This window comes from Rhincodon typus, chromosome 34 (assembly GCF_021869965.1).
Source record: "Rhincodon typus isolate 14 chromosome 34, sRhiTyp1.1, whole genome shotgun sequence".
Lineage (NCBI taxonomy): Eukaryota > Metazoa > Chordata > Chondrichthyes > Orectolobiformes > Rhincodontidae > Rhincodon > Rhincodon typus.
Genome location: NC_063365.1, coordinates 15011008 through 15037392, shown reverse-complemented (window position 1 = coordinate 15037392; position 26385 = coordinate 15011008). Strand labels below are relative to the sequence as shown.

The 26385-nt window shown below is 39.7% G+C and overlaps 1 protein-coding gene across 1 annotated transcript in view; it reads right to left on the bottom strand.

Moving 5' to 3' along the window:
• Nucleotides 1-243: 243 nt before the first annotated feature.
• The window catches only part of LOC109933422 (disks large homolog 5-like), a 46903-nt gene continuing 20761 nt past the window's right edge, over nt 244-26385 (bottom strand). Inside the window, exons 7-16 of the mRNA XM_048616191.1 lie at nt 22635-22762; nt 22329-22504; nt 18369-18472; nt 17343-17435; nt 10918-11943; nt 5343-5526; nt 3294-3447; nt 2729-2842; nt 464-594; nt 244-368 (exon numbers count right to left, since the gene is read on the bottom strand). Coding sequence (XP_048472148.1) covers nt 244-368; nt 464-594; nt 2729-2842; nt 3294-3447; nt 5343-5526; nt 10918-11943; nt 17343-17435; nt 18369-18472; nt 22329-22504; nt 22635-22762 — 2235 coding nt within the window. The remainder of the gene's footprint in view (nt 369-463; nt 595-2728; nt 2843-3293; nt 3448-5342; nt 5527-10917; nt 11944-17342; nt 17436-18368; nt 18473-22328; nt 22505-22634; nt 22763-26385) is intronic.

Here is a 26385-nt window from a genome sequence, read left to right as displayed (position 1 = left end):
GATCAGAATTCAAATAGCAAATTGCCTTGTTATAGAACTTAAAACGCATAACAGTGGATCACTATGGCTACAATTTTCCATTACAAACATCTTAAGAATTAAGAAATGACTCCAAATATTCCTTTGCTACGATTGGAGAAAATTTCATGACAACCACAGCCAAATACATCAACTGACCAGACACCATACATTCACCATACATGACTTATTATGGGAGCAAAGTGAATGGAATGCTTGCAACAGTTAAATTGTGTGTTGTGGAAGACTACCTCTGTCAGAGCCTGTAGTCAATCGTGGGTATCGGGTGTTTGAAGGGATTCGAATCCGTCCACTTTTACTCGGAGCAAAAGCCAAGCTGCTTGATGAACCTGCTGAAAAACCAAAACAGAAGGTTTAGTGGTCGCTATGCTGCAAAGATATCAGGTAGTATTGATAAAACAAAAATGAGAAGGTGAAGAATTACCAATACGTGCACTGGCTGGCAGAGACTGTGTTCCATGTGATGCTGTGCTTCTAGAGGACTCCAACAAATCAGCTGAGTGTTTGTTGTCTGAGCCAGTCAGATCCAAGCTATGATGTGTGAGATGTTGTGGGCTAAAAAGCAAAACAATTAAGTTGTATTCAATGATAGTTTATGTTTTTTTTATATCAGCATGTAGAATTCTCCAACAGAAGTGCAAATTCAAAACATGAATTTAGAAATGAAAGTATTATATATTTAACCCTCTGCTTATGTCATGGCCAAAACCAATCATTCTTTGTCCCCACCTAGTTCTGAAGATAATTTTATTTAACTTTTACAACCAATTCCGCAGTTTTTGAGTCACAGTGCTGACCGCATTTTATCCCATAAGATCCAATTTCCTGAACTCTTTGTCACTAAACTAAACTAAACTAAACTAATTTCATCAACCGCCCTCAAACTAATTGACATTTAATGATTGTCTCCATATCTTATAACACCCATCATCTACTGCCTCAAAAGAAATTACCTTCAATCCCTTCCAATCTCCAACTTCCTTTTTATCTTCAAAACCTGAAAACATTTTCTGACATCCAAATTGTGCTGAGGTTTGATTATTCAAACCTAAACTAAGTATCTGACTCTATGTGCTGTCCACCATCTCTACATACTGCCTTACTCAGCCAATCTTCTGTTCAAACTCCTGTCCTTTCCCTTTCCAGATTCATCCAATACAATGTTTTCTATGCTGGCCTCCCTCCCTCCAGCAGATCCAGAGTAGTGAAAGAATGGTGACAGTTCAAGTTATGATAGTGTGTGCAGCATACAAGGGAACTTGCAGGTAGTGGTGTTCCTGTACGTCTGTTGCCTTTTTCCTCCAGGTGACAGAAGCCATCCGTTGAAGTGAGCTTGGCAAATTGCTACAGTCCATCTTGAATATGGTATGTACTTCTGTCATTGTGCATTGGTGATGGAGGGGGACAGTATTTTAAAGTGCTGGATGGGAGTGCTAATCAAGCGGCCTGATTTGCCCCGGATGATAAAAGCAAAATACCGCAGATGCTAGAAATCTGAATTAAAAACACCAAGTTCTATAAAAACTCCGCAAGCCTGGCAGCATCTGTAGAGACAGAAACAGAGTTACTGTTTCAAATCTAGTATGACTGTTCTTCAGACTGAAAGGAGCTGGGAAATGGTGTTTTTATATTGTTGATGGACAGAGAGGAGGAGCAAGTAGAACAAATTGCGAAGGTGCCCATAGCAAAAGACAAAGGAAATGCTAATGGATGGTGAACGAAATAGAAATATAAGTTGTCACAAATTAGGGTTTGAAAATGGGTCTGCTGTGCTGTGAGGTTAGCATGGGTATAAGATATCTTATTAAAAATGGGAAGCAAGTGGAAGATCAGTGTAACTCCCACTGACAGAATGGAGGTGTTCTGCAAGTCAATCACCCAGTCTGCAATTGATCACGCCAGTTTAAAGGAGGCCATGCTCTGAGCACAGAATACTGCACACTAGTTTGAAAAAAGTAAAACCACTCCCTTTGTCTTTTGGTCTGGGCACCCTCACAATCTTTTCCATATGCTCCTCCTCCCCCTCTGTAAGCAACCATCATTTTCGAGCTGCTTTCAGTTCTGAAGAGGAGTCATCCTGAACTCAAAACATTAACTCTATTTTTCTTTCTAGATATGCTGCCAGACGTGCTGAGTTTCTCCAGTAGTTTCTGCTTTTATCTGTCATAGATGATGTTGAACTTCTACAGTATTTTTGGAGCTGCAGCAATTGGAGCATATTCCATCACATTTCTGACCTACCTTGGAGATAGGGATAGGCTTTGGGAAGTCAGATGGTGAGTCACTTGATACAGAATTCCTAACCTCTGACCTTCTCTTGTATTCACAGTATTAGTAAGACAAGATCAATTAAGTTTCAGGTCAAAGGTCAACACTACCACTTGCCCTTCCCCATAAGGCCTCCCCCTTACAACTTCTATCTTGAATCAAGCTTTTGGTCATCTTTCTGAATATCTTCTTTGGCATTGAGGTTTTGTTGATTATGCTTATGAAGCAGAACGGAATGTTTTCAAGATTAAAACTGTCCCATCAATTTTTGAACTGTTGTTGCAAGATTAGTGGTGCATCCAATGTGATGTCATTTAAGATTTAATTTTAAAAGCTGTACATATAGTGCCATCTTAAATTTTTTTTGCTAAATCTGGTTCAGCCAGTCTAAAGCTATAATGAATGTTTCAAGTATTCTCACCTAAAACTGTCAAAGGCATGCACAGATTCTGGAAAGCAAATTGCACTCTGAGGCCTATGCCGGGTCCGTGGAGAACCATTAAAGCTTTCAGTTGGTGAATGGTTTCTTGCTCTACTTTAAATAGGAGGAAAACAAACTGTAAGTGATTTAAAAAGGTTTCCTGATCCGATATATAATACTTGCGCCAGGATTTCTCTCCTAAGAATAGAAACACTAATTTGGCACGAACGTTTTTAACTGCTCAGCAAAGGTTTTTTACAATAAAATTCTCTTATCTATTATTTGGAATAGTTTTAAAATACCTGTTTTAAGCCACTTACACTGAATCAAACCCAAGATGTTGGGCTTTAATCAGTATTAAAATACATATACCTTTATCCAGTAAAGTTCAGCTGTTGGCACTGCGTCATAGGCAGGTAAAGTTTATTTTAAAACTTATATAGAAATATGCTTTTTAGGTGCTGAAAGATCATTATCAGAGTACTTTTACTCAATGTTCTTTTACAAAAACTTTTAAGTACACAAGACAGCTCATTGCTAGCCAAATCTAATGGGTGATTAATACCTATGCTGTTGTTGGGGATAGCACATCTGACTAGCCATGGAAGGATAGTTGGTACTGTGGACCATACGACTCCGAACCGTGAAGAAAGGAACGTTTGGATTCCGCAGGACTGCTGTCACAGCTGGACAAGGCACAAAGTTTCTCTGTACATTGCCTGTGTTTGAAAGGTAGAAATTATGTTTAAATGGTCACACCACTTAAACAAACACCTTCATTTATACATTCTTTAATGAAAAGTAGGAAACAAATTAAAGCAGAAGTGAGCAATGTTCAAGAAAGCCAACAGTTTTTTTTCCAAGCTGTTACTCAATTAGAAAAACGTAGATCCTAAACATAGACAGAAAGGCATCCAGTGAAAACTTAATACTTGACCCTCCTGGCAGTGGAAAACTTAGTTATTTAGTTTATAAAAAATCTTTCATGATTTTGAACACCTTTTCCAAATCCCCTTTTATCCTCCCTGCTCTCAGTACAATATCAATTTTTCTATTTTTTGTGTAACAGGAGGCCCTCAGCCCTGGCTCAATTCTGGTAAATCTCCCATCACCCTACGGAAAGCTTTCACATACTCCTGAAATATGGTACCTAGAATTGAAAAGAATACTTCAGTTGAGGCCAACCAGTGACTTTTAACGGCTTATCTTAACTTACTTGTATTTGTACTCCATGTCACTGTTTGTAAAGCCAAACATTCAGGATGAATTTTTAACAAACTTACCCACATCGAGTCGTAGAGTCAAAGAGATCTAAGCACAGTCAAGTCTGCACTGGCCAAAAACAACCACCTAACTATTCTAATCCAATTTTCCAGCACTTGGTCCTTTGCCTACACGCAAGTGTACATCCAGATATTTAAATGTTGAAGGTTTATGTCTCTACCACTCTGAGAAGCAGAGTTCCAGGATTCCCACACCACCCTCCAGGTGAAAAACTGTTTCCTCATATCCGCTTTAAACCTCCAGGCCCTACCTTAAATCTCTGCCTATTTATCCCTGATCCCTTCATCAAAGAGATAGATTCACCCTATGCCCCTCATAATTTTATATATCACAATCAGGTCCCCCCTCAGTCTCCTCTGCTGCAAAGAAATTAATCCTGATCTAGCCAATCTCTCTGCAGAATTAAAATTCTCCAGCCTAGGCAACATCCTGGTAAATTTCCTCTGCAACCTCTCTAGTGCAATCACAACCCTCCTATCATGTAAATTCCAGAAATGCACACAGTACACAAGCAGTCACCTAACCAACATTTTATACATCGCCAGCATCACCTCCCCGCTCTTAAACACTTGTACCTCAGCAAATAAAGACAAGTTCTTAACTACTTTATCTAACTGTCCTGCTACCTTTAGCAATTGGTGAACATGCATACCAAGGTCCATCTGATCCTTGGTGCTTCTCAGAGTCCTGCTGTTCAACACATATTCCCTTGCTTTGTCTGTCCTGCCCAAGTCACCTCACACGTATATGGATTGAATTCCACTTGGACTGCCATTTTAAAAGATTTGTGTATCTCTCTGCCCTGCACCTTCTTTCAAATTGTACCATTCAGTTTACATTGCCTGTCCTCATTCTTCCTTTCAAAATGCAGCTGCAATAAATTTGTAATGATTGAGATTAACATTTCAAAGTTTTTTCATCTATGGTTTTAACATACTATATGTAAACTACTACAGATACAACATATATACAACCAAAGACTAGTGATATTTAAATTATGATGCATGTTAATTAACTAAAATCACCCACATTTTGTTTCTATACATTGTTATATTCATGTAGGCAATACACTAATTATGTTGGAGTTTTGGCTGGCCAACAACATTTAGATTTAACAGAGTAAATACATTTATTTACTGATGAACAATAACTCTCGAATTTCATGTCCAAAGGTTTGGATTATGTTTTGAATCGCATTTTAAGAAAGTGCAGAAACAAGGATATGATTCAAAACACAAGAATTTAAAAATTTAGTTCGGGTTACGTCTGCTTCTTATTCATATGCTTCTTAATAGCACCAGATGTCCTAAAAATTACCTTATGAACTAACCTGCTGATGCTGGACTATTATAGCCTACAGGTACATAGCCACTACTGTGCCTATGTGAGCGTTTTGGTGCGTTCCGGTGCCATTCGTGTAGTTCCAAAGAGAGGTGTTCTTCACTTGAATTGTACTTGAGAATTGGTGAGCAAGATACATGACTCTCATAGTGTGATTGGGGGTCAATATTTTCCTGCGAATATAAATAGTGACATTCAAATCATCTACAGTATACAATTCTTCACGGAAAAGCAAGAGGGCTTCCAGAATCTTTTCTGAACTTGGTTCATATTTTTCTAGCACCTTGTTAGCTTTTTTGTACTGGCATCTTCATTACTTCATACCTTTCGACTCTCTCTCTCTGGGTACCACAATGTAACTACCATACTGAAAACAGAACACACTCATGTCAGTGCTTCTCTTCAACCAAGTACATAAGCAGAGTCTGCTCAGAATTTGCCTTTTTGCCATACTTGTAAGTCTCAGAACTTTCTCAGACATCCTACTATTCTGGAGCTTAGTATGGTGAAAACATTCCTCCATCTTCCTCAACATCATTTCCAGCATACTTTTGAAACCTTCTCTTCATTTTCAAACACCCTTCACAGGGAATTCTTGCCTTAATATCTCCCAAGAACTTTTTCACCTGCAACTCTAGCTGATTCTCAAGTTGCATTTTTCCAGTTCAAAGCAATTAATAATTTGCTTCATTTTAATACAAACCCTGCTAGCTGTTACAGTACTTTTAAGTTGCTCTCATTGACAATAGGTGAACAAAGAATAGCATCATGGTCAGCAGAGACATGGTGGGCTGAAGGGCCTATTCTATTATCTAAAAAGACACAGTGAGCGACAAGCTTAAAATTCCAGCTGTTTCGTCTTCTCTATATCTGTTCCATTTTAAGCACTATTTTTATAACAACTACCTGCAGTATCGTTGACCAAACTAGCTGTACGAATGTATGAAATTTAACAGTGTGAAGGAACAAAATTCAAACATGAAGCAAATTCAACTGTTCTGCTCAAGTACTTGTACTGCATGTAATGCTGGCTCTGAAAATAAGCTCTTCGAGCTGCACTTCATTTTCCAGTTTACCAGATGTCTACTTTTGACTAAAGGCATCATTTCTGAGACCTTGCTAAAAAAATAAAAGGCACACCATGATTTAGGATGGAAGGATCACCTGGCATTGACCTGGGCACTGGAAAAGTCAACGGCAGTAACAGCCCTGGCGAGCCTACAAAGTCCTCCTCACTAACAACTGGGGGTTAGTGCCAAAATTAGGAGAGCTGTCTCACAGACTAGTTAAGCAACAGCCTGACATCGTCATACTCACAGAATCATACCATACAGACAATGTCCCAGTTACCACCATCACCATCCCTGGATATGTCCTGTCCCACCGGCAGGACAGACCCAGCAGAGGTGGTGGCACAGTGGTATACAGACAGGAGGGTGTTGTTCTAGGAGTCCTCCAATTGACTCCGGACCACACGAAGTCTCATGGCTTCAGGTTAAACATGGGCAAGGAAATCTCATGCTGATTACCACATACCATCCTCCCTCAGCTGATGAATCAGTACTCCTCAATGTTGAACAATACTTAGAGCAAGCACTGAGGATGGCAAGGGCACAATATGAACATGGGTGGGGAATTTCAATGTCCACCACCAAGAATGGCTCGGCAGCAGTACTACTGATCAAGCTGGTTGAGTCCTAAAGGACATAGCTACTAGACTTGGTCTGCGGCAGGTAGTGAGGAAAGCAACAAGAGGGAAAAACATACTTGTCCTCATCCTTACCAATCTGGCAGCTGCAGTTGCATCTGTCCCTGACGGTATTGGTAAGAGTGGCCATCGCACAGTCCTTGTGGAGATGAAGTCCTGCCTGTTGTGTGGCTCTATCACCGTGCTAAACGGGACAGACTTCACACAAATCTAACAAATCAAGACTGGGCATCCATGAGAGGCTGTGGGCCATCAGCAGAAGTGTATTCCAGCACAATCTGTGACCTCATTGCCCGGCATATCCCCCACTCAACCATTACCATCAAGCCAGGGAATCACCCTGGTTCAATGGAGAGTGCATGAGGGCATGCCAGGAGCATCACTAGGCATACCTGAAGATGAGGCGTTAACCTGGTAAAGCCACTACACAAGACTACTTGCACGCCAAACAGCAAAAGCAGCAAGTGATAGACCAACCATCTTCAGCTGCTTCATCAATGACTTTCTCGGCATCATAAGGTCAGAAGTGGGGATGTTCGCCGATGATTGCACAACATTCAGCACCATTCATGACTCTGCAGATATTGAAGCAGCCCCTGTTCAAATGCAACAAGATCTGGACAATATCCAGGCATGGGCTGACAAGCAGCAAGTGACATTTGCGCCACACAAATACAGGCTATGACCATCACCAATAAGAGACAATCTAACCACCGCCCCTTGACATTCAATGGTGTTACCATCACTGAATCCCCCACTATCAACATTCTGGGTGTTACTGACCAGAAACTCAACTGGACTCACCACATTATCACAGTGGCTACAAGAGCAGGTCAGAAGCCAGGAATACTGCGACGAGTAACTCACCTGCTGACTCCTCAAAGCCTGTCCACCATCTACAAGGCACAAGTCAGGAGTGTAATGGAATACTCCCCACTTGCCTGGATGAGTGCAGCCCCAACAACACTTGAGAAGCTTGACACCACCCAGGATAAAGCAGCCCGCTTGACTGACACTACATCCACAAGCATCCACTCCCTCTACCACTGACGCTCAGTAGCAGCAGTGTGCAATATCTACAAGATGCACTGCAGAAATTCACCAAAATCCTCAGACGGAACCTTCCAAACCCATGACCACTTCCATCTAGAAGGACAAGAGCAGCAGAAATATGGGAACACCACCACCTGCAAGTTCCCCTCCAAGCCACTCGCCATCCTGACTTGGAAACATATCGCCGTTCCTTCACTGGGTCAAAATCCTGGAATTCCCTCCCTAATAGCATTGTAGGTTAGCCTACAGTGGTTCAAGAAGGCAGCTCACCGCCAACTTCTGAAGGGCAATGAGGGAGAGGCAGCCAGTGACACCCACATCCCACAAATGAATAGAAAAAAACAGAATAAATTACATGCTAACAAGATAAATTTAAAATTTTAAAACACTGCTTGCAGATGCGAAAACAGGTGCTGTCTCAAAACGTAGACAAATACACTTGAATTCAAAGTGCTCTTTCCTATGAGATGGGGTTGCTATTCCAGGTGGGCTTTTTATCTTACAAAGGAGGTTTGCTTCAGCAAAAAGGTTATCAATATGTCAGCTTGTAGCACACATTTCTGAGTGCAGAAATTGCTTCATGGATGGCTGGACACGAATTGATTACTTTTGGAGTATTTTCAGCCTGAGATGCTCACTTACATCTGGATATATTCAATTTTCTTCTATTGCAAATCCTTAAATACTTCATCACAACACATGCTGTTCATATTACTGATGCCAGCACATGAGACAAACTTTGCAAACAGGTCAATTCAACTTCAACAAATTTAATCCTGTACCCTGAAACATCGTTGCGCATAATGCAATGGTTAATTATATACTCTACAAAGACAGCAAAACTTTGGATGCTCAGCTGGAAAAATGTTTATGGCCAGGAAGTCTTACGGGGTTCACCCAATCCTCTGCTATAATTTGGCCGGGGCGGCAAGGTGGCTCAGTGGTTAGCACTGCTGTCTCACAACACCAGGAACCCAGGTTCAATTCTACCCTCAGCGATTGTCTGTGTGGAGTTTGCACATTCTCCCAGTGTCTGCGTGGGTTTCCTCTGGGTGCTCCGGTTTCCTCCCACAGTCCAAAGATGTGCAGGTTGGGTGGAGTAGCCATGCTAAATTGCCGGCAGTGTTCAAGCAAGTGCAGGCTAGATAAGTTAGCCATGGGGAATCCCTACACACTGTAGGGATTCTATGAATTTCAGCAGATCAACATTTAGTTTTCAGTCTATTTCTCCATTTAGATGTTTTTCTGCCAGGAAATGCACGTGGGAAGCTTCAGGACATTGCTTAGGATGATGTTTTGCTGCAATGATTCCCATTGTTATAAAACATGTCAAACGACAAGACTACTCAGACCCCTGGGTATCATGGTAGCCCACGAACCAACGACCACCCTGCGACGGCTACTGACGAATATAAAGGATCCCATACCCACAACCAATAAGACTAACATAATATACAAAATACCATGCAAGGGCTGTCAGAAACATTACATAGGCCAAATGGAAGAAAACTGACAATAAGGATACACAAACACCAAATAGCCAGCAAGAGAAACAACTAGTTCTCATACAGACAAAGAACGACACAAATTTGACTGGGACAACACATCCATAAAGCACAAGCCAAACAGAGATGTGCCAGGGAATTCCTGGAGGCCTGGCATTCCAACTGAAACTCCATCAACCAACACATTGAATGGGACCTGATTTACAAACCACTGAAAAACAGAACCGGAAGTGATGCTGACCACCCCAGCAAACCGAGTCCTATAAACAACAAGCAGGATTGAACACCAATGCTTCACCGGAGGCGCACTGACAATGTTACCTAGCAGGGTGACGAAATGTCTGCAATCAAACACACCGGTTTGGCGAGCAAGTCTACAATCTTATCATACAGATTGTAAATGTTCTCAAATTTCTACCTGTCAAAAACTACCCTTCCATTAATAGGTTTGTCCAATGTAATCAGTAGGCCAAATCTGGGTGGGGATCTATGCTCCTTCATCTTTATCCATTGATTTTATATTTTAATTTCTCATGTGAAACTTAATTAGTAACATTTATTAACTGATTAAGATTACTTGTTCAGTTTTGTTAACAATCTCCTCCCCAACAATAACAGTAATACATTAACTGCATGGAAATCAAGTTGAAGGAGGAGGGAATTCTCACAATTATATTTCATGATTTGATAAATTTCATCACACTGATGATGACTCCACTTTTGTCAACTCTCAAAGAGAGAGAAGTTAGTCAGTGCTAGGATTTTTATGGGAAGACTTGACACCCAATATGCAAGACGATTCCCAAGAAGTGTTTTCAGTCCTACAACTGTTCAAGGAAGAGTCACAGTTTTAAGTATATCAAAGGAATTTCACTATCAACTCACCTTTTAAATGTCAATTATATACATACACAAGAGTTAAAACCTTCACATAAGGTGCATGGCCACCAGTAATATATCAGATAAGACTGCACCAATCCACATCCTCGTCATACCAGTCAGGCATTTTTTTATTTTGAATCACGACTGTCAGGCTTCTCTCAAGTGGCTGGAGCTTGAGATTTACAAGCAGAAATACCATTCTAAGTCATGACTGTAGATCTTAATCTCTAACTGATCTCTGGACATATCGATTATCAAGTACCTTCCCACAAGAATTACCTGAGAATAGCTTTAAAACGATGACTGTAAATATCACATCTTTAACCTACACCATGTCGATAAAAGTACTACCACTCATGATGATCTTTAAACAAGGACAGAAATTTGTCATTTACAAATCAAATATCATTGCATACCTGAGGGGACAGTCCAGAGATAATCAAGGGAGCAAGTTTGCTTGGTCTTAACGCAGGAGCAGATTTTGGTCGTCGTCTGTTCACAGGTTCTTCCTCGACTCTCTGGTTACCTTCTGATTCCTCAGAAGTCCTTGAAGGCATTAAAGCAGTTCCCTCCAAGTACTGACTAGGCTGATAGTGGCCAGCCTTCATATCATGAGCTTCATGTGGTGTCTCTTGTTTTACTCCAAGGGCCACAGGAGACTGAGGCCCTGTGGGGCTGGTTGGAGGTGACCCAGTAGTTATTGTAGAGTCTGAAGTAGAGCTAGTTTGTTGTTTGTGTTTAAATTTGAATGAATCACTCCTCTTAGGTGGTGTTGGAGGTGTTGAACCAGATTCACCCTTTGAGGACTGCAAAGAATGTGCCTGCTTTTGAGTTGGAGAGAGATAATCCATCTTTGGGGGAGTCTGTGGCCTTTTGAAGGTATCTGGATCAAAGATAGGCTTCCTTTGTTTTGGCAGTTTGAATATGGAGAGTTTCCCAAGTTCAGAAGGTGAAACATCCACCATTGTTTTTGGCCAGGTGCCACCACTGTGTTTAGAATTATGTGCTTTATCTGCATCAGTCTCCACCACCACACAATCTGTAACTGTTGGGTCAAACGTAAAGCGTCTTTTGTCATGTTCTGCAATCCCATAACCTTGATCAGAAAATAGCTCTGGGTTGAAAGGGCCTGATTTGTGGTCTGAAAAATTGTGGCAAGTACGATCAGCTGTCCTATGTGTAGTAGACTGCAAAGGACAGCTTGAAAATTGTTTATGTTCACAATAAGTGCCGTCTTCATGACTGGCTCTGTCATTTTTGCTGTCAAGTAAGCTCGAGTCTGTGCTGAAAATGTCAGTCTGTGTTGAACTGTTGTGTTTCAAGTTTCGAGTATTAGGAACCTGTACTTCTGATTCATGAATCCTACAGTTACCAGATTTCTCAGATTCCTTTAGTGTTTCAAGTATGTTCTGTCCACTCCAAGAGGAACTCTGAGGAACCACCTTCAGAGACATAAAAAAGTACAGATTTTCAGTAATTCACAAAGCTACTCAAGTAGGACCTTTTTTTTGTAGCTTGTACACAAAAATACTGTCTCAACAGTTAAGGAGGCTGCATCAGATGTACCTATAATTAGATTAAAAATCAAATACAGCGGGACACTTAGATTTCAAAACAGAAGATAATCTTATCTACAACAAACTTTACAAACATTGCTAGGGATAGATGGCCTACCAAAAATAATATGCATGCGAAGGCAAAGCATTGTAGTTTGATCAGGAATGAAATATCTACTATTTCTTAAATTTTCATATAGCCCCTAGAGCATATTTTGGGTCTGAGTGTTAACATGATATATCCGCTGAAAGTGGTGGACAATATCACAGATATTTCTAAATTTAATCAAAGGAAATACATACATAGGGAATTAAAAAAGTAATGTTTAACAAATTTCTATGAATAGTGGTAGTTTCGTTGAAGGAAGTGGCATTGAATAGAGGTATGCATTTAACATGATAGTTTGGCTTTGTAGTATCCCTCCAAAACAGTTTGAAAGCTCATCTCTAAATACACATATAAGTGTATTTAGATACTGTGAACCAGAAGAGTAAATGGTTGAATTTGCAGAAGTATTAAAACCATGTATAGAGGATTAAGGTAATTGCAGTTTAGCAATCTGCAAAGCTTTCACTGAAAACTGTATCTGCCCAAAATAGTTGTACTTAATGCGTTGCAAATAGAAATCAATTGCAGAGGCTCTATGACAATTTAAAACGTTTATTGTGAATCGTCTGTTACCTACCATCAAGTGGGTGGAATGAATAGTGGGGACGGTAGTTTGAAATAATGCTACTCAAGCACAAAATTCAAACTGAAGAAATTTCAATTAAGCTACAACATGGCAGTTATCAGAATTACAATCAGTACCTTCAGTTTTGATGATGAACTCAGCCATAGTATGGACAATTTAACGTATTTCTATACAATTTATCTGTATATGTCTGCAAAGTCTGTCTGTCCATCTAACAAATTATGATAAAAACTGAAAGAACTGCGGATGCTGGAAATCAGAAACAGCTAAAGAAACAGAAATTTCTGGGAAAACTCAGCAGGGCTGGCAGCTCTATGGAGAAAAATCAGAGAATGTTTCGGGTCCAGTGACTCTTCTTCAGAATTAATGGGAACTAGGAAAAGGTTGATATTTATGCAGAAGATAAGCTGGGGGCAGGGGGAAGAGTAAATGACAGGTGGAGACAGAGCCCAAAGAGAGAGAGAAACAGGTGGACAAACAAAAGAATAGTTAAAGGTCAGTATGGGGAATGGCTAGTTGCTAATGGGGGCTATTAGTAGCTGACAAGGAGTTATGTGTGGTAGCAGCCCATGTGGTGACAAAGCCTGGTGTGTGGGGGTTTGCTAAGGACATGGTCTCAAGCTCTAAAACTGTTGAACTCGATATTAAATCCAGAAGACTGCAGAGTTCCCAAGTGGAAAACAAAGAGCTATTCTTTCAGTTTGTGCTGAGCTTCGCTAGAGCACTACAGCAAGCCTGAGACAGAGATCTTAGCGATGAAACACAGTGGTGTGTTTGCAGAGAGAATGTAGGCATTCTGCAATGCAGTTACTGAATTTCTTTTTCCCAATGTAGAGGAAACTACATTGTGACCAGTGAATAAAGTAGACTAGATTGAGTGAAGTGCAAGTAAAACGTTGCTTTACCTGGAAGGTGCGCTGTGAAGAAGGGTCACTGGACCGGAAACATTAACTCTGATTTCTCTCTACAGATGCAGCCAGACCTGCTGAGTATTTCCAGCAATTTCTGTTTTTGTTTTGTACTTTAAATGAGATGGATTATCAAAAATGTTTTCAAATGAGTTCTTCACACACTACGAAAGTATAGTTTAACATTGTAGTTTCTGGGGAAACCATGCATGGACCAAATATGTGGTGTAGCCTCCTGTCACACTGCATGAATCTACAGGACTAACATGATGATACCCATTCACTTGAGCTAAAGCAAAACTAAAATAAACTGCTGTTCCAACGTCGTAATCTTTTCAGGGTGATATCACGAAACGTGCAGGGCACATTCAAAAGAACAAAGACAATCTTTAAAGACAGGTACATTTTCTGCACATCTGGGAGCATATTCAAGTAGTGCATATTTAGGATGGGGAAAGAGTCCCAGGGGTGCTAAAACACCAGCTGTCAGGATTGATCTGCCAAAGTGTTACACAGGCTTACGTGCAATAGTCAACTCAATATAGTCATCTCTTGTTTAACCAGTGTTTCAGAATTCCATTACCTTACAACCTTACATCTCTCATAAACTGGAATATAATGCCTAGTAAGTCTGGATTAAATTTTAGCACACCCATCGTTCTTTGTTGGTGTTACAATTTCTACACAGGTTCCCCTTCCCTCTCGTATAGTGTATAGTAGATTAGTAAACAATAATTAAAGGGTTAAGCATGCTCAGTTATTTGCAGAAATCTAAGAGATGTTACTTGCTCAGAAAGGTAACGAAGCCTATCGCTGGATACCTCTACTATGATGAAATGCTTTTGTTTTAAAATATATATTTAGACTGTGCTTTCCCTTTGAAGCTCTGAGGAGAAGGTTAGTAGGAAAATGATAATATTGAGGGAATGTGGTGTTATAGTGATTATCACATTCAATTCTGCCTACGAACAAGGGCAGAGCCTCTTGTGAGGTTTTCAATAGGTCACTCAGAACTGTTGAGGATTACCGAACAGTCATTTTTCAACAGTAGATTGGAGGCAGTGGAAGCTAACATTCCAGGCTTTTAGGTTGCTGGTCTGGCGTTTAGGACAATGAAGGTTCATTCCAAAGTAGAGAACTTCCTGTAGGTGAGGCTAATTGTTTCGAGTTAGGGCTCAGGAAAAGCTCTGGGAAATGTGGGGGCTCATAAGAAGCCTCTGAGCCATTAATAGTGCATTGCAGCTGAGAGTGGGGATGAAGAAAGCCCAAAAGCTATGTGTGCTTGATGCAGCTGAGAACGAGTGGAGAAGCCAGGAGTTATATTAGATCAGTGAAGCTAGCTGCTGCAGGCAAGCTGGAATTGTGCCCATGGATAGGCAGTGAACCCAGTTCCAAGAAAGGAGAGCAAATTACCAGATGTGAACAGTTGTTGGGCGAGTCTGTGATAGATCCGCTTCTGAGCGAGTTCCAAAACTAGTTGCTCAACTGGAAACACTTGCAGAGATGACAAAGTTTCAATGAGATTTAGAGACCCACAGTGTCACTAATGTTTGGGAGATTGCTGAGAAATTCATTTGGATCTGTCTTGACCACATTTGCTGTTTGATTTACTATGTATGGCATTTGACTACTGTTCGTCTATTATCTATATTGTGTTAATTCTGGATGTTAGTGTACAAACTGTACATACATTGTAAATTGTATTGCTATTCTAAATTGTATTACTATTCCAAGTTAGCACAGTAAACTTTATTTTGTTTTATTCTATATTCTGGAACCTTGTGTCTTTATTCTCTTAGTAAGTACTTGGAATCTCTCACTTTGTCTGCTTTAAAAAAGATACTGGTCTTTAGCCAGACTGCAACATAAAATTGGTGATCTAGCTCGGGATCTTAACGTTAAATGACTGCTGCATTAAAGGATTTCTAAATGGACCGTCCATTCTCAAAGGTAATACAACAAATGGACAAGAGATCTGGGTTCTATGCTGTTTACTCTGGAAAATCATTTTTACCTGAAGATGTAATCTTGTGATGTAGCCACCAGTATAGCATGACCTCCCACCAAAGAAGGGAGAATGTAATGGTCAGTATAGCAGACAACTGAGGTGTACTGGGTTATGGATATCCTCCATTGTATGTTTCTGCATCTAATTGTAAATAACTTATGTGCTAAATGGGCACTTTGCCAGAGGAGTTAAATTTCCTCAATACAGGACATTAATAGCATTCCAAAAATAGAAATAGAGAAAGTTCACTAGATTGATCCTGGGAATAGAGGGATTTTGTTATGAGGAGAGGTTGAGTAGGTTGGGCTTATACCCATTTGAGTTTAGAAAAATGAGAGGTGACATTATTCAAACATACAATATCATTAGGGGGCTCGATAGGATAGATGTGGACAGGTTGTTTCCCCTTCTGGGACTGTCTAGAACTATGGGGCACAATCTCAGAGTAAGTGATCACCATTTAAAGCAGTGATGAGGATGAATTTCTTCTCTCAAAAGGGTAGTGAAACTGGAATTCTATACCACAGAAGGCTATTGAGGCTGGGTTGTTATGTATACTAAAGGGTCATTTCTAAATAAGACAGATTTTTAATCAGTCAAGGAATTGAGGACAATGGCGTTAAGACGGAAATGTTGAGTTGAGGATTAGCAGATCAGCCATGATCTCATTGAATGGCAGAAGGGCTTTATGGGCTAAACAGCCTTCTTCTGCTCCTAAGTCTAATGGTTCTATTTCCCTTTTTCTCCTGAATTCACTTTCACTGTATATCGACAATGTAAAGAACTCTTTTTAAAAATCTGCTCATGGGATGTGGGTATCATTGGCTATGCCAGCATTTATTGCCCACACTGATCGTCTTAATAAGGTGGCGGTGAGCCACCCTCTTGAACACTAGCTGTCCATAATATCCATTATGCCGTCAAAACTGTACTTTGTTCAGGGGCTGGGGTGCACTGCATCTTTACTCACTTAAAAAGAGAGGCTACTCAAGGGGTTACAGATGCAAGCTAGTTCCTAGACTTTCAATTTTCTACACTGGATTTAGAGATTCAGACGGTCATTTTATTTAAAAAGAAACAATTGAATGAGTTAAAGCTAACATTCTACGCTTTACAAAGAATCATTTCAATTGCACTCTTCGAACACTTGAGAGATTTAAAATATCAATAACCAGTTCTCTTAGCTACATGGAGCTGTTTTGATAGCTATTGCTGCAGAAGCATGCCACACAAGTATGACTGAATCGAGTCCAGGGAGGCCTCAAGTAAAGTTGTGGTTGCATTCCTAAAATTTGGGATGTTGAATGCAACAACTTTAAGCGAAACAACTTTAAATGAAGCATTGCTTCCCATTACAGTCAATGTTAAAATTAAAGTTAGGTACCTGCACATGTTTTTATTTGGAAGAAACAATGTTCAGATTGAAATACAGTACTGTACATGTGGAGGACTGTGTATTTATTACTGAAATCACTTGTAACATAAAATAAATTCGGCGCCTTCAAGGAGTTATATATAGCCCTTAGGGCTAAAGGGATCAAACGGTATGGGAAGAGATAGAGTAAAAGATACTGAATTGGTTTATCAACAGTGGTCACATTGAACGGAGCAATAGACTCCAAGGTCTGAATGGCCTACTCCTGCTGCTTTTTTCTAGGTTTCTATCAACTATACCTTCATCAGTGAAAGACTGACAGAATCCCTGCAATTTCGCAACAAAGCTTCACATTCTGTCAGTGACTTGTTTTCTAGTGCAATACCATTTATCTGTGAAAGAGAAAGACTAATTAATAATCAAGCACATTAATACCAACTGTAAGAGTTCAAATACAACTTCCATGTTTTCAATATTTGATTAGTCATGAAAATTAAGCTTATAAGTTATGCTGCTTTCTCAAATAATTAATCTGCTTACTTCCACAACATCCATATTTGTATTAAGTCTCCCCTTAGCATTTTCTTTAAAATAAAGCTATGTTGGTTGCTTGAGCTGTGCTTTTAATTAATTCATGGCATGTGATGCCGCTGGTTGGACCAACAATTTTTGGCCCACGCATTGCTGCACTCAAGAAGGTGATGGGGAGCTGTCTTCTTGAAACACTGCAGTCCATTTGACATAGGCACTCCCACAGTATTGTCAGGGAGTGTTCCAGGAGTTTGACCCAGTAACACTTAAGGAATAGCTTCCAGGTTCCAGTTAGGATGATGAGTGGATACAGTAGATTTTGCAGGTGGTGTGCTCACCAGATCTTTCTTTGTATTTCAATCACCCAAAGTCACATTTTGCTAACGCTTTTTCTAAACCATCTATTCTCTTGGACATTGTACTCTAAAAGAGATCTTGCTATTATATGCCCTACAGTGTTTATTAATAATTACCCCACATTGACAAAATCTTCCCAGTATTGAGAAATGTTCACACAAACCTTTTACCAATACAGATGTTTCGTGTTATGCACATGATGATTACCTGTTGCTGTAAGCTTCTCCTGCATGTCGTATCCTAATTGAAAGGATGACTAGCTTTACTTGCTACCTTCCACAGTAGTGTTCAAGAGATTGGAAACTCAGTGACATGAGGGACACTGAAACTGTGTTTTACTGCTCCCAAGTACAACATGCTGCACTCCAACAAGCTACTTTGCCAGAGGGAAAAACTGCCATATACTTTAGGTATAGTTGTAAATTCAGACTACTAACTGTAATCAGTCTGTCTCCCACCGTTAAGGATCCTTCTCTAGCAGCAGAACTGCCAGGAACAACAGTAGCTACATATACTCCAGTCTCCAAGCTGATTCCAATGTCTGTAAAAGATAGAAATGCAAAATTGGTACAGCATAGGCTATTTACCCTACATTCAAACATCAAAACAAGCCTTTCTACTTTAAAATACTGTCAAATATGGTTGGCAAGATAACTAGTTTTTTAGGCCTGTGAGTTCTGTTTGTATTCATAGCTCATTAGGCATATGCAATGGTGACTTATGGGCCTCATAAAATACAACTTAATGTTCTCATTAGACTTACAACCTTAGGTCCTGGGAAGTTAAAGATCTACGTGTGCTGATTTAGTATTTCTCCAGCAGCAGTTCCCAACTTTCTAGTCCAAAAAAATTCAAACAGGACAATGATGCATGTAAGAATAGTTACCAAAAATTTTATGACCAGATTATCAAGGATCATGTTGTGGAAAAGATTAGTATCTATAATTTTGACATAAGGCGTTGCCTGTCGCAAGAGTTTACTTGGAATATGCACTGCGTATACAACTCAAACAATGTTTATTAATAATAGATGTGACAAGAGAGAGTCAGAGTATGTAGTAACTCTGAAGAACTAAATTGCATTTATTGCAATACAAGGGGTCTCACAGGTAAGGTTGATGAACTCAGCATATTTAAGAACATGGGATTGGGATGTCATAGCTACTACAGAAACTTGGCTGAGAGATGGTCAAGACAGGCAGCTCAATGTTCCCAGTTTTAGATGCTATAGAAAGGATAGAAAAAGAGGCAAGAAAGGTGGTGGTGGGGTGGCATTTTTGATTAAGGAACACATTACTGCTGTACCTAGGGAAGATATTTCTGAAAAATCGTCCAGAGAAAATACATGGGTAGAAATTACAAATAAAAAAGGAAAGATCACTTTGATGGGATTGTATTATAGGCCTCCTAATAGTAAGAGAGAAATTGAGAAACAAATATTTAGGGAGATCTCAGATATATGTAAGCATAATAAAGTTGTAATAATGGGGGATTTTACTTTTCCAAACACTGACTGGGGCTACCTTAGCGTTAAAAGTTTGGATTGTGAAGAATTTGTCAAACGTGCTCAAGAAAATTTTCTTTATCAATACGTGGATGCTCCTACTAGAAAAGGAGCATAACTAGACCTTCTTTTGGGCAATAAGGCAGGGCAGGTGACTGAAGTAAAAGTGGCGGAACGTGTTGGGTTTTGCGATGATAATTCTATTAGTTTCAAAATGGTTATGGAAAAGGATAAGTCTTCCATAAAAATTCAAGTTTCTCATTGGAGTAAGGCAAATTTTAATGATCTGACACAAGAACTTTCAAAAGTTGGAGTAGACTGTTCGCAAGTAAAAGCACGTCTGACAAGTGGGAGCCGTTCAAGAGCGTGATGATAAGAGTTCAGAGGCATTTTGTTCCTGTTAGAGTGAAGGGTAAGGCTGGTAAGATTAAAGAACAATGGATGAATAAAGATATTGAGGTTCTTGTCAAGAATAAAAGAGAATCTTTTTTAAGATATAGACAACTTGGCTCAATTCAATCTCTTAGTCAAAATAAAAAGTGTAGGGGCATTCTTGAGAGAGAAATCAGGAAGGCAAAGAGTGCATATAGATAGCATTGGCAGATAGGGTTAAGGATAATCCAAAGAGATTCTACAAATACATTTAGACCAAGAGGGTAACTAGAGAGAGGGTTGGATCTCAAAGATCAAGGAGATCATCTTTGTATTGAACCCCAGTAGATGGGAGAGATACTGAATGAATATTTCACGTCAGTTTTTACTGTAGAGAAAGAAATGGGAGACTAGAGAATGTAGAGAAATGAACTTTGATGTTTTAAAAACAGTTCACATAACAGAAGAGGAAGGTTGGGAGGCTTGAGAGAATATAAAGGTGGATAAATCTCTGGGACATGATCTATTGTATTCCAGAATGTCGCGGGAAGTGAGGGATGAAATTATGAGACCCCTTGCAGAAATATTTGCATCATCTATAACTACAGGTGAGGTATCTGATGACTGGAGAGTTGCTAATGCTGTACCTTTGTTTAAGAAGATTATAAGCAGAAACTGGGGAACTATCAGTTGTGGGTAAACTGTTGGAGCTGATCATAAAAGATAGGACTAATGGACAGTTAGAGTGGCAAAAATTGATAAGGGACAGTGAGCGTGGCTTTGTGTGAGGAAAATCGTGTCTCACAAACTTGAGTAAATTTTTTTGAGAAAGTTACCAAAAAGGCTGATGATGGCACACATTGTTTATTTGGATTTCAGTAAAGCTTTTGACAAGGTTTTGCATCATGGACTAATTAGTAAAATTAGGTCACATAGGATTCAGGGCAAGCTCGCCAACTGGATACATAATTGGCTTAACAGCAGCAGACAGACTGGTGAGGGTTGCTTTTCAGAATGGAGGCCTGGGACCAGCCGTGTTCCACAGGGATCGGTTCTGGGTCCTCTTTTGTTTGTCATTTATATAAATGATTTGGATAAGACTACAGATGGCATGGTTAGTAAGCTGGTGGATGACACCAAAATTGGTAAGACAGTGAAGAAGGTTTTTTAAGATTACAAAGGTATCTTGATGAATGAGTCAATGGGCTGAAAAATGTGAGGTATTGCATTTTGGTTTAACAAACAATGGTAGGACTTACATGATTAACGGTAGGGCCTTGGGTAGTGTTGTAGAACAGAGGGGCCTAGGGGTGCAGGTACATAATTCTTTAAAGTTTGTGTCACATATAGACAGGATGCTTACAAAGGCATTTGGCATGCTTGGCTTCATTTCTCAGTTCTTTGAGTGTAGGAGTTGGGATGTTATGTTGATGTCATACAGGACATTGGTGAGGCCTCTTCTGGAATACCGTGTCCAGTTCTCACCCAGCTGTAGGAAGGATATTATCAGGCTGGAGAGTGTTCAGAAGAGATTTACCAGGATGTTACCAGGTATGGAAGATTTGAGTTATAAGGAAAGGCCGGGACTTTTTTCACTGGAGCGTAGGAGGTTGAGGGGTGACCAGACAGAAGTTTGTAAAATAGTGAGAGGTATAGATAGAGTTGATGGCAGTTGTCTTTTCCCCTAAATGGGGAATTTTAAGACTGGGGCTTAGGCTGGGAGCAGAGAGAGATTTAAAAAGACATGAGGCAAATTTTTTTACACAGAGGGTGGTTCTCGTGTGGAATGAACTTCTTGATGAAGTAGTGGATGCGGGTACAATTACAACGTTTAAAAGACATTTGGATGGATATATGAATAGGAAAGGTTTGGAGGGATATGGGATGAGGAGCAGGCAGGAGGGACTAGTTTAGTTTGGGATTACATTTGGCATGGACTGGTTGGACCAAAGGGTCTGTTTCTGTGCTGTATGACTGCATGACTCGATGTTTAAAGATTTTGCAATATGGTCGGATTATATAATAATAGAACCCAAGTACTGAGACATGCAGGCTAAATATGTCCCTGCACAACAAACTAGTGAACTAAACACCTTAGATCTCCCTTATATGATGCATCCTCAATGCGGCAGTTTACACTCCCTAGATTCACCATATTTATGTCTTTTCTAACAGAACTATAGCTGTAAATGAATATACCTTTTCTTGATTTTCCTTATTATTAACTCCTGACTATTCAATATGTCCCAAGGTCAATGACAAAAATGTGTAGCCATATTACGAAAATAAATAACATGTGTAACCCACTGGACATCATACAGCAGTGGAGATGCATCATACGATTAAGCAAAACAATGATTTCAAGTAACTGGTCATAAATTTCATTTGCATTTATTCCAATTACATTTTTAAAAGATGCATAACGATCAGTTATTTGAATCAGCAGTTAATTAGCAACTGATGTGAATTAGAGTCTTTTCTGGAAATGGAAACTGAATTGGATACAGAAATTTAAAATTACCTTTGTGGCCCACAAGATTGATATGAACTGGGGTAATAGCTCTGCCTCCCAGAGACTTTCTCCTTCGAACTATCATGTTAATTACCCCTCCACCGTTTAGTACAGCTTTAATGACATGCTTTCTGTCCTTGTTGGTAAGATCTACATCATTTATCCTGAGCAAGCAATCATTCACCCTAAAATATAAATAAAAATGTGCAGTAAACAAAGTCATCAAAGACAATTTTTGTATCATTTAATGGAACTTTTCTTTTAAAAAATATTTTTCTTTCAGATGCAGAAAAGTCAGAAATTTGCTAGTCTTACCTTAACCTTCCATCTGCAACACTCCCTTTATCTACCTTTGTAACGAATATCCCAGAGTCTCCAGGTAGGTAAGGCTCATCAGCTCCTCCTGCTACATCAAAACCTAATGCCTTCAAATCCATGTCATCCTACATCAAAAATAAAATTCACTGTATTTTCTTCTCCAGGCTCTTGGGTTTACAACTGCATGATAAGCAATGACAAACAAAGATTCACCAAGGCACACAGAATACTTCCTTCACAAATGTGCTGTATAACGTACTTGTGATAGCAGACCCAAATGACACTGCCAGCTCCAATGTTGTGGAGTCGTGAAGTTCTGCTGGGAGTGTACTATAGACCCTCTAACATTCCAATAGAAATTAAAGAGCAGATATGTTGGCAAATTTCAGAGAAGTGTAAAACTAATAGGGTTGTGATAGTAAGGGATTTCAAGTTACCCAACATTAACTGGGACAGTCATAGTATGAAAGGTTTGGAGAGAACAGAATTCTTAAAATGTATCCAGGACAGCTTTCTTGGCCAGTACATAAAAGGTTCCAAAAGAGCGGGGCGGTCCTAGACTTAATTTTAGGTAACGAAGCCAGGCAAGTGTTTGAATTAGCACTGGGAAACATTTTGCACACAAGTGATCATAGCTCTGTGAGATTCAAGGTTGTTATGGAAAAAGACAAAGATGGGCCTGAAATCAAGGTTCTAAACTGGGGTAGGGACGATTTTAATAAGATCATGTATAGTTTGGCCACAGCAGACTGGAAGCAGGTACTTTTAGGTAAATGTGTCAAAGCTGTGGGACACATTCAAGAAGGACATAGGCAGTGCACAGGGCCATCATGTTCCAATAAAGATAAAAGTTGGCACAAACAAATCCAATGAACCCTGGATATCAAGGGACATTTGAGATTGGATAAAGAGAAAAGACAGGCTTATGGCAGATACAGCAAGCTCAAAACAGCAGAAGCCCTAGAGAAGTTTGGAATGTGTAAGGGGAAACTTAAAAAGGATCACGAAAGAATGGTAGGTAACCTAAAGGAAAATCCTAAGTTATTTTACCAGTACATTAAGGGTAAAAAGATACATAGGGAACGACTCAGGCCCATTAAGGATGACAGTGGCAATTTGTGCGTGAAGCTGGAGCACAAGGGTTCTAAATGAATACTTTGTGTCAGTGTTCACTCATGAGAGAGATATGGGTATATAAATAAGGAAAAAGGACTGTGATATACTTAATGAAATTAGCATAGACAGAAAGGAGGTTCTGAGTGGTCTGGCAGGTTTAAAAGTAGATAAACACCCAGCGTCGGATGAAGTGTATCCAAGGCTGTTGAGTGAGGCAAGGGACAGAATAGCAGGGGTGCTAGTAATAATTTTCAAGTCCTCTCTATCTACAGGAGTGGTGACAGAGGACTCAAGGACAGCCAATGTGGGGCCATTATTCAAGAAAGGAGCAAGGGATAAATCAGGAAACTACAGGCCAGTCAGTCTAACCTTAGTGGTGGAGAAATTACTGGAAGCAATTCCAAGGGACGGAATTAATCTGCACTTAGAGAAGCAAGAATTAATCAAGAACAGTCACCGTTATTTTGTTCACCGTGTCTGATCAACTCAATCGAATTTTTCGAAAAGTTGACCAGGTGTTTAGATGAGGGCAATGTATTTGATGTAATCTACTTGGATGACTTGAATATAAACAGTAGCCACATTTAAATCTATTCCAAGTACACAAATAATCAATTCTTCTCCTTTATCATATTGCATGTTTATTACAAATTAAACTTTAATTTCTTCAAACTACATTCATATTTAGATTGACATTTATGCCTTCCATTGTTAAAAATGGACTGAACAATCCAAACTCAGATCCGAAGCCCTATGAAAGTCTGCAAAATGCAATTAATCATAATTTAGCACAAATTAATAACCCCAGAGGCTATATTTGAAGATGATGCAGTTAACAAAAGGATAGATAGAATAAGGGCACTTCCCTCAGATACAGGGAACTCTATTTAAAGTTGATTCCTTTTTTTTAAATTCACTCATGGAACAGGGTCACTGGCTGGCCAGCATTTATTGCCCATCCTGCGTTGCCTTTGAACTGAGTGGCTTGCTAGGCCATTTCAGAGGGCAGTTGAGAGTCAACGACATTGCTGTGGGTCTGGAATCATACAGACCAGACTGGTTAATGATGGCAGATTCCCTTCCCTGAAGGGCATTAGTGAGCCAGATGAGTTTTTCTGACAATCAACGATGGTTTCATGGTCATCAGTTTATTCTTAATTCAAGAACATTAGTTTTTGGACTAACAGCCTTGCGGTAATACCACAAGCTCATTGTCTCCCCACTAATTTAACATTTCACTTAAAGTTGTTTCACTTTAACATTACCAATAAATTAGGACAATGTATTTGTTTAACGTTGTGAGTTTCAATTATTTCCCACAAACCTGTTGTATGACCTCCCACATACAATTTGGGCTGGCCTTCAAACTGCTCCTGTCCCTGTTTCTCACACCCCACCCCAGCCCCCTTCCCACCTTTCAAAATATTTTCTTTAAAGTTTTTAAATTTTAAAGTTCTCTCCTTTAAACCTCTCCTATCAGCTTTCTCTGTTGCCAGCCGTTCCAAATTTGAACTGCAGTCCTGGGCTTCACCTGGTGGCAAATATTGGGCAGTGCAAGTAGATCAGCCTGCAATGAGCAGCTTCTGCCACTAGATGGGGCCCAGTCAATTAAAATTTAATCTGGTGATTTTAAGATTTGATTCATAGAATCCCCCAGTGTGGAAACAGGCCCTTCGGCCCAACAAGTCCACACCAACCCTCACAGCATCCCACCCAGGCCTATCCCCCTTTAACCCTCCTAATCTAGGCACCCCTGAACACTACAGGCAATTTACCATGGCCAATCCACCTAACCTGCACATCTTTGGACTGTGGGAGGAAACCCATGCAGACACGGGGAGAATGTGCAAACTCCACACAGACAGTCGCCCGAGGGTGAAATCGAACCCGGGTCCCTGGCACTGTGAGGCAGCAGTGCTAACCACTGAGCCACCGTGCCGCCCATTTTTTTCCAGCAATTTCCAGCTCTGTAATGATTATCAGCTCATAGATATTTATTTATAATTGTCCTACCTGTTCATCCCTTTTGTTGCAAATGCAGTATGGGATTCAGATGCAGAGCCTTACCTGCTGGTGTACTCTTTTAATCTCTGTCCCAAGCTGTCTCACTCTGCTTATAATCACCCGAATCGCTATCATTACAATTGTATTGTATATCTTCTATATTTTAAAATTTATCTTTTTTTAGACATTATTTTGTTTAAGAATGTAGGCATTTACAGTTGTACACTATTTTAACAATGTTTTACAGTTGTTTTCTGCTGAGTAAAATATACAAGCACCTAACTTAGTGTTGCTTTCATGTTTGTAAATTAATTTATGTTGCAACTGCTCTTAGCTTGGAACTCATATTACTGCACATGATGCAGAGTACAGTACTTTTTGTTAAATAAAAATACTGAGCAAAAAATGAGTGCATGAATCTAACTAGTTTTAATATTGATTGTTATAGAAGTTAGTCCTTCACTTTACATTGCAATTTTCAAGAACGTAACCAAAAAAAATTCAGCGAGGACTTCCAGTCTGTTGTTAAAGTATACATAGACAGTTTCACTTTGTATAAAGTGCTACATACATAGTGCTATGCATGTATAAAGTGCTAAGTATACAAGTGCTACGCATGTATAAAGTG